Below are 9734 nucleotides of genomic sequence, written 5' to 3'. Positions count from 1 at the left end.
ATAAGAAAAGTATTCGCAACGATATTATTTAAAAAAGGGAAATTTGAATCTAATAGCACAGTTCATATCGCAGTGGCGCCATAATTTCAAATGCGGCTACAGTTCCAAGTACAAATATATTTAACATGACCGTTAAAGCGTGCGAAGCATTGTTTTCGAGTGTTATGTCTGTTAGTCTGTGCTAATAGTTCCGAAAATTCTGTTGAAAAGCTATAAGATGAATTTTGTAATATGTCGCTAAATCAATGGAAAATATTATTCTTATTAAAATAAGTAAAATACAAAATATATTTTGTAATGAAAGATAATCTTTTGTGACATGATCATTTTGCTCCTTAAGATTGCTCATATTGCCCACAAGGTTTTTACCAAGTTAAAAGTCGATCATCACAAACAACGATTATTTTCATAGGTTTTGAATTTTCTTCTGCACGTTTAATAACTGCATGTAAAGAATTTGCTGTATTCTACCAATAAAGGAAAATTTGGGATCATTTGTTTCATTTTCTGGATATATCCCCCATATGCTTGTTCATATGTCAGTGGCGCCATAATTTCAAATGTGGCCACAGTTCCAACTACAAATATATTTAAAATGACCGTTAAAGCGGGCGAAGCTTTGTTTTTGAGTGTTATGTCTGTTAGTCTGTGTTTTAAATACGTGGAGAGTACTCAGCCTAGACACTTAGACCCAATAGACTGGGGAAAAATAAACCTGAATGCAGTAACGCTGAAGGCATGCCGAGACATACATTTTAAACTATAGAACACCCGCTAAAACTGCTGCTAGGGGCAGCAAGTTCTAGTTTAAAAATTTTCAGTTTTGCGTTATACAACTGTCAAAATTATGAAACTAGAACTGAAACAATTCTGAACATGCCCTAATACGCTATATCGTCAACCAGAGAAAATAGGGAGAGAGACGAATAGCGTGAAGCCAAAAACACCTTATTAGTAGACCAATCGTGCAATGTAAATAATGTAAATAATGTAAATAAGTATTGTATATCCAACAAAATTTAAATTTTCGTCAGAATTTAGTTAAATCGTGATTGTAAGGTGCATTCTAGTGTATATGTATTAAGAAAAACTTTAGCTTTAGAAGTTTTTGGAATTATTTCATCTTTGCTTCGAAAACATACCATTTGCTAAACAAATCTAACGGTCACCATTGAGTTCTACAAGATAACGACACGAATGAACTCATGATGAATGAAGTTCATGTTTGACAATTCTCTGTGGTTTGTTTACTTTGTCAGTCGCGTGAGCTCGAGTGCAACGGGTGCTCATCTGTCACATTCGAACTCACGTAGCTCCCACGTAAACAAACCACCGACAATTGCCAAACGAAGTTCATTCAGCTCATTTTGTGAGGTTATGTCGGTTGATGTAAAACCTAATACAGGTTGTTTTCAAAAAATATACGTGTCATTTAAGTGCAACCTTTGGAAGCGGTTGCCAAATTGCTAGTGTTGAAATCTCGCGTGTTTTTGAGAAGGGCCAATAAGCATGCTGTCAAAATTCACTTTGAGAGAAAATTTCGGACAAACCGTAACTAGCCGAGAATGGATGTTGACATTTTATGAAAGAGAAAAGTTTTCTCTTTCGTCTGTTGCTGTGATTTATAATCGGCGATTAATGGTTTGTCCAAAAGAGATTATAACTACTAGAGAGAACAAAACGCTACTGTCTCCATGTATTCACGGACTGAAACATGGGGTCTCGCTCTGGCATGTTGTATCCCATTACTTTGACATGTGTGTACCCGGGGCAATAGGTGTTAAACTAATGGGACTAGCATATGTGAGAGCGAGATGATAAATTTTCAATGTTAGCAGCGACATGTGACCTCTAGTAGTTATAATCTCTTTTGTTTGTCCAGAATTTCCTCTCAAAGTGAATTTTGACAGTATGCTTATTGGCCCTTCTCAAAAAACACGCATGAAATCTCGACAAACATATGATTACGGCAACTGTCAAAATCCACTTTGAATGGAAATTCCAGACAAACCGTTACTAGTCGAACACAGTTCACAACAGTTTATGAAAGAGAAAACTTTTCTCTTTCGTTTACTTCCAACATCTGTGATTGGCGTGTAACGGTTTGTCCGGAATTTCCATTCAAAGTGGATTGTGACAGTTGTTTTTTAGGCCGTAATCATATGTTTGTCGAGAAATCATCTTAATGGAAGTGTTGCCGTTTTGACTGATTTTCACTCTTCATCTCTCTTCTTATTTTCTCTGATCCAGCCTAATTTTGTTTTGTAAATATTGTCCAAGAAAAAACAGAAAATATTGTTCACTTTCTTGTTTTATTGCTTTTTGTGAAAAACGATTAAAGCATTGCTTTAAACAAGTACGTAGTTATAAGGTTCGTGCACTGAAATTAATGCAATTTATCGAACGAAACTCAAAAATGATAAACGAGTTAGAGAACGAAAATTACGTGATTCAAATCCGTGCCAAACTAAACCAGCAAAAGGTAAAGCTTTGGGAACCTCCATACTACAATCCTACCACTGATGAATATGACAATGCAGAACTGGAGGTAAATGTTGGCGACACATTACCTATTACATGAAATTGGGAGTGATTTTTCTTTTAGAGATTGGCAATTTCTTTTCACGAGCAGCTGAAAATATCGTTCAAGGACTGCCTGAGTTCTATTCAAACTCTTCAAATGAATGCATTGGATAAACTGAGGTGCAAAGATGAATTTATCAAGACGGGTGTCGCCACGATAAGATGCCGGGCACCTACACAAGCCGCTGAAAATCGACATTTTGTCGTAAAGATTAAAACCTCTTGTCGTGGCCAAGAACTGGTTCATATAGTGGCCGAAAAGCTAGGGGTGGATATATCGAGGTAGGAACATTATTGTGGTAATTGTCTCTGTAACCACTTTGGCAATCGTTTAGTTCAACAATTTTGGGGAAAGAGTTTGTTGTGAGATAACCTACTTTGGCATAAATAACACAAATTCGAATAATTGTTTAGATACTTCTTCCCTTATAGGGACCATTTATAAATGACGCAACGCAAAAATGGCCCAAAATTGACTCCCCCTCCCCCATGTAACAAATTGCCACAAATTTCTCTATACCCCTTCCCTATTACGTAACAAAAGCTTCAAAAATCTTTTTCTTCTGTAAAACGTTACGTTACGTAATTTATGAATGGTCCCATAAGCAAAGATATGTTTTTCTTTTAGAAATACGCTAGTTTAGTGTTGTAGATTTATAAGAAGGTGCATAAAACAAAATTTTAATAATTCATTAGCAAGCTTAAAAATAAGTTGTACAGTGAGATTTCGCTTTTGGCACACACTAGTTATTTTTCCTCGGTGTATTGGCCTACAATTGAACCTGATAAAAACTTCAAAAAATTGAAAGGGGGGATGGTAAAATGAACAGGTAGCCAAATCAAGTCATTTTTTGTTAAAATTAGAACATCATAGAAACCTGACCTGCCAAATATTTAAGATATATTGAAACCATTTCTTTTGATAAAAAGGTGTCGAATATGAAATAAATATGATAAAAACCAAAATCGGCATTCATGTCTGTCGCTAATGTTAAATTCGGCGTGTGGAATATGTCTTTTGCGGTGAAATATTAAATTTTATTCTAAAAATGATGTTACATCATAGTAATTGAACCTCTTGCAGATATATCACCGCAATAAGTAGGTACCAGGACAAAATGTCTCAATCGGACCGGCTGTTTGAAAATAAAATGCCTTGGTGGTAAAATGAACAGCTTGTAGTGGGGGCAATATGAACCATCTTTCCACTCTAAGTACCAAGCCTCAAAATTATTCGGAACGCTAATTTTAAGTTGCTATATCTTCACTATTCTCCGAGAGATCCTAAAAGATAAATCACCCATGGATGGCTCCAAGTTTGTAGATATTTTTCGAGGTCGCCGGGTTGTAAATTGGTTAATATTACGTCATGAAATTTTCACGTGACAAGTTTTTTTGCATACAAAATGAACTTTGTGTATGCAATGCTCATGATCCGCTGGGACATCATCATTGCGAATGAACTGTCAAATCAGTAGAAAATTTTCAAAAGTTTACGCAATTTTTGCATTTTTAAGAAAGTTGGTCATATTTGTATACAAAACAAAGTGAAGTGGAAGAAAACTAATTTCCTTCAAGATGGCAATAGATTTATTTTGCAAAAGAGGGATATTGCAGCAAATTTTTAATATTTTCTTAATCGGTATAAAACCACTTCGTACAAAGTTCTGTATTCTCGAAATGAGAGATAAGCTTGCCAAAAGTGAACTTATATTTGTTATGCCTTGATGGGTTGTTTAAATCTAGAGAAAATTTACAATAGGACGTAAGTAACAATGAGAGATTCTCTTTGGGGTCTTTCCCTTCTGTTCATTACTCGGCCACTTCAACATTTACTACTCTACTCTTTGCATAATATTCTAGTAAAAACCGTCAGCTTTCGATATGTACTGGAAAATTAGTGCAAATTGTTGTAGTGACGTCGTAATAAACGAAAGAGAAAGTAAACAAAGAGAGGCTCTCAATGTTACTTACGTCCTATTGAAAATTTTCTCTAGAAATATTCTTAATTCGGGCGGTTGTGAACCCTAACCTAGAAGCACAGAATACACATTTTCGAAGATATTTCATTGTTAACTTAAGTGTATCTACTAAAAACTATTATTAATAACTTCCAAATCGTTTTTCTTCCCCTCTGAGTCTTTGAGTAAGAAGAAGTTTGTTTTTGACACTTTTCTATGTCAATAGTTTGTCAGGTCGAAGGAGTTGCACTTTTGATCACACTTTTTATTCATCACACTTTCATACTGTGCAGTTCGATTTGGTGGAAACTGTGCAATAATAGTTAGAAAATAATAACTGCTTAACTATAGTTACTATATTCATAGTTAGGCGGACACAACTAGCAGCTCTTATTCCAGGAAAACTAGCAGCTCTTATTCCAGGAAGAAAATACTGGTATCCCATGCAAATGTTCAAGCTCTAGCTTAATAGTTTCATTGTTGATGTCAGTGAAAACTTTACATGCACGAATTCGATGATATGATGTGGTTTCATACTTGCACGGATATGTCTTGGTGTTACAGAATTTTTTTTTTCGTTTTCTTTTCTATACGCTCGATAACACAAGGAAAAAGTAAAATAATTAATAACCATAATCACAATACCTTTTCCATAAACATCCGAAAAGAACATATTATGTGACGTCATGCTCGATTGGCTCCGGCATTTGACATGTTCAATTGGCTCCGCACAATGTCTCCGCCTAACTATGAATATAGTAACTATATGCTTAACGTGTTCATTTTACCACTAGTTCCCCTACTGATGTCATTTTACATATTTTTATATAATTACCACCTGATCGGTCGGGTTGGTTCCCGCAGATTTTTTTTAAAGATTCATAACTATGGATAGGACAACTTCGATGCTTTATGAATCAAAAGAAACTAATGTAAAATGGAACACCATGGTTCAGTAACACCGGAGTTATTCCGGATCGCGTTAGGGTAAGTCGGTTTTGCCATTTGGGGTTTTTTATTAATAACAAATTTTTGTGTGGGACTTTCCTTAAACTGTTTTAAATCTTGTAGGATTTATTAAAGGACATCATAAGAAATAATTTGAGGTTTGGCAAATCTTCACCTATCTTTTGAAGCTTAGTAGATGTTTTTTGATACGTCGCATGATAAAGGTTTGCGATTTGATAAAAGTGACTCCCTGGCGATTTGATAAAAGTGACACCGGAACTGGTCATTGCGACCAAATAGCCCCCAAACTTGTTTTGAATGCCTTCAACCGTCTTGTGAAGTTCAGTAGATGATGTTGGACATGTTGCATGATGAAGGTTTGCGATTTGATGAAAGCGATCCCCTTGGACTAGATTCCGGATTAACTGGTGAACCTATCAAGTGTCCTCGTAGTTTGAAAACGGTTGGAATGGTTCTTACACATTGTGTACTGCCACCTATTCTGACTTTGTCATTCTTTGAGTCATTTGTTCAATAGATCCAATGAGCATACATTATCGGCCTCTTGTGACGCCTTCCAGAGCCCTCGGCGAAGATTGGCCAAACCTCAAATTATTTCTTTATGATGTCATTTAGTAAATCCTGCAAGATTTAAAACAGTTTAAGGCAAGTCTAATAGAAAATTTCTTTGTTATTAATAAAAAAACCCCAAATGGCAAAACCGACTTACCTAAACGCGATCCGGAATAACTCCGGTGTTTTTGAACCGTGACAGTGACAATATTTTAGAGCAGCCGGACAAGCGTAAAGTCAATTTAGTGACTTATGCTGTCGGCTCCGACAGCATAAGTCATTAAATTGACTTTACGCTTGTCCGGACATGCCGCAGACTCAGGTGATTCGCATTTCCATATCAACATTAGAATAGGGCTAATAAGATTTGTAAACAAACTTTTGTTTTGCTGATTTCTCTTAATTTGTTATATTTTCAACCCAGAAGGCATTTGAAATTGATTCTACCAAGGGTAAAGATGTTGATTCATGTGTATCTTTCATGAAATTCAACTCGACAGCGGAGTAATGAGCGAAATAAGTTTGTTTATAAAAATCTCATTAGCCCTTTTGAAGAATTGATATTGATTTAATGTCGAAAGATCCTGACTCCTGCGCTGCAGAAGACAAAAAGCTAAGTAACCGGGAAACTCTAAGCTTGTTCATTGACTCTACTCCACGCTTTTCTAAACTTTCTTACTTCAAATCCTTGCTCTCCCTTGAGTACTATGGCTCATAATATTGCTATAACTTCGGAAGTTTCTAACCGATTTTGACTATCTATACGGCGTTGTAAAGATGAATAAATTGCCTTTTGAACAAATAGTAAATAATTCAAAAAACAATAAAAAGTGTGTTTATTCCGATGCTTGTTTGAACACCAAACGCCCATACAAACAGTACTTATACTGCTATATGCAGTAACGAAGTTAAAACAGGAAAACGCCGAAGAGAGAGGTGCATTGTACGTTCCAGAGCCTGGGCTACAGAAGATGAGGAATTGAATGGTGCGTAGTACATATTACATGCAAATCATATTCACGAATGGGCCTCTGTTATCCTCTAAACCAAAAGGACGATTACGATCCAAGCGCCTTTTCTAGTTACTTTGCTATAGTAGCTTTATAATATCAATTAACAGATTCTATTGTTCAGCATTGTTGAAGCCTATACAATTTCATGCAAGTTTCTCGCTTTCTATGTAATGATATTTTGCTTATAAAAAAGATATAATAAATTTTCCGAATTATATACACATGACAAAACACTAACGTAAACGGTTTTGTGGGGTACAGACAAACTTTAAGTACTGTTAGGTTGGTCAAATGAAACAAGTCGGTTGCACCTGCTTTAATTTAAGTTTATTAATCAATTTGATTTATGATAAAGTATGCTTACAGTTAAAATAAACCGTAACGGAATAACGGGGATTGCAAATAGCTCTGGGGTACAAATGTACCTCACAAAACCGTTCTAGGGTAAAGTAACTTTGCACTGTATCGGATCCTGGCGATTGTAATGGGGCCAAACTAGTTTCCCCGCATAACTGAAACGACAATTTATAAATTTCGTCACGCAAAAATTGCATAAAACTGTTTAAAACAAACGTTCTAGCTTACTCTCCCTCCTCCAAAGTGATTATATAGACAACAGTTCGACTTTCTTTTCCAATACTTTTATTGTAGTTTGCATTTTCAGAAATTCTTGTATTTTTTAAAGGATAAAACTGGTTTGTGCTGGCAAGGTTTTGGTCAATCACCGGCCATTGTTCGAACAGAACGTGACGAATGGTGTTGCTGTGATGGTGTTGATAATGCTGCACAGTGTTGAAACAATACAGCATGAAAGTAACACATTTGATCGGGTGCACAAGATTCGGGCCGATGCGGAGTTGATCATAAACGATAACGAGCGATCTGATTTTTTTAGTGTGAGTTATACATATTTTGGTTTTTCGTGAGGTTGAAATTATTATTTTCGATAATCTTGTAGCTAGAGGATCAGGATGGAAATGCTCTCCATTTACCTTCACTTGAGAGAAAGGCACTGTTAATGGCACTAACACTTTATGAAAAGGGAAAAGTTGCTTTGAGGAAGGAGAACTACGAAGAAGCTTTGCTACTCTTTCTTGAGGCAGACAGCGACTTTCATACCTGCAATTCTCAATTGCTAACTGTGGTTGACAATTATGCATTGCTTAACATGGATATTGTTTGGTGTTATTTGTGTTTAAAGGTAAATCACATAATTCTTGAACATGAGTTTCTCAAGCTTAATATATTTATAGAACATAAGTCAACTGCCGGACGCGGAACAGCGTTTGCGACTTTGTGAGGAAAAGTTTCGCGAAAGCTACGGAGTTAACATGCACAGAGTTACAGCCCTAAAAGGCACTCAACATTGTGGCGAGAAAGCGCTTCTGTTGAGACTTCATCTACTGAAAGCGGTACTATATTTTCACCAAAACAGGCGCGAAGATGCTATTACTATGTTCGAGGTGGTAGAATCGGAACTTCAATCGTTGAAAGTTGATGATGCTTGTCTAACAACTTTGTTGGATTGTGGATTCGAAATATCCGAATCAAGAATAGCACTTCGAGCTTCTGCGAACAATGTGGATGCAGCAATTGAATTCATAAATAATCGTAGGCAGATAGTTGAAGCTAATGAGAAAAAATCAAAACGAGAGAAAAACCTGTATAAGAAGATCGGTTATCAAAATGCAGACGAGAACCGTATTGATGTTGATCAAGTTGACCAACTTGTAGAAATGGGTTATTCAGAAACGCTAGCCGCAATTGCTTTAAAAAGGACACGGAACAATATGTTCAATGCGTTAAATGAGTTACAGTATAAGCACGATGACTTAAAACGTGAGTTGATGAGCTCCATTAAACCATGTAAGGAATTAATTAACAAACTTGTCGATTTGGGCTACCACGAGGAAGCTGCCCAAGCTGCTTTAAAACAAACGTACAATAATTTCGAGGAAGCAGTGGAATTTCTAATAACAGCCCGTCAGAACAACGAATATGATTCTTTGCTTACTACTGCTATAAATGAATTGGTTAGTTCGTCAACTAACATTTTAGAAACAACCACAAGTACTAGCATTGAAGATCGTGGCTCCAATGTGCCAAACAATGAATTGGCCGGCCCGTCCCACAAGAGGGCTAAAAACGATACCAACAGTGCCAAAAAACAGATGATGGATATTTTGTACAAAAGTTTTTCCAAAGACATGGATACAACCAACGATACCTATTTAGACCTGCCGTTAATTGAAGAGGCTAAAGTTTTAGCAGAGTACAAAAAGTTACTAAACATGCAATAGTACCCATAAGGGTATATTCTTAAAAATTTTATTTTATAAGGATAATGATACCAACTTTGTATGAACAAAGAAGTCTTGTAGTGTATTTATTTGGCGATTATTATATATTATTATTTGGCATTACAAAGTATCTAAGATTTCCATGAGGTCAACTATACTCCTAAGGTGCAAAAAGTGAAAAGCCACACGTTCATCATCATTATCATAATCTCCGAACAATCCGTGTACTCCGAATCATGACCGAATGCATCAGCGATTTGTACACAGCAAGTTTTGTGCGCGTTTGTAGGCTGCGGAACGTCCTCTTTACAACCGCAACACGCTTTTGTAGTGACTGCGACTAACGTTTCGGGGCT

The 9734-nt window shown here is 36.2% G+C and overlaps 1 protein-coding gene across 1 annotated transcript; it reads left to right on the top strand.

Annotated features, from left to right (window-relative positions):
- Nucleotides 1-2259: 2259 nt before the first annotated feature.
- Nucleotides 2260-9463, top strand: LOC131690331 (NEDD8 ultimate buster 1-like). Its single transcript, XM_058976031.1, has 5 exons — nucleotides 2260-2548; nucleotides 2606-2865; nucleotides 7764-7974; nucleotides 8037-8279; nucleotides 8332-9463. Exons 1-5 carry the CDS (start codon nucleotides 2390-2392, stop codon nucleotides 9376-9378), a joined length of 1920 nt encoding a protein of 639 aa, XP_058832014.1. The 5' UTR covers nucleotides 2260-2389; the 3' UTR covers nucleotides 9379-9463.
- Nucleotides 9464-9734: the final 271 nt, after the last annotated feature.

The sequence above is a fragment of the Topomyia yanbarensis genome, chromosome 3 (assembly GCF_030247195.1).
Source record: "Topomyia yanbarensis strain Yona2022 chromosome 3, ASM3024719v1, whole genome shotgun sequence".
NCBI classification, from domain to species: Eukaryota; Metazoa; Arthropoda; class Insecta; order Diptera; family Culicidae; genus Topomyia; species Topomyia yanbarensis.
Note: the sequence above shows the minus strand (reverse complement) of the source record. Positions and strands in the feature narration are given on the sequence as shown.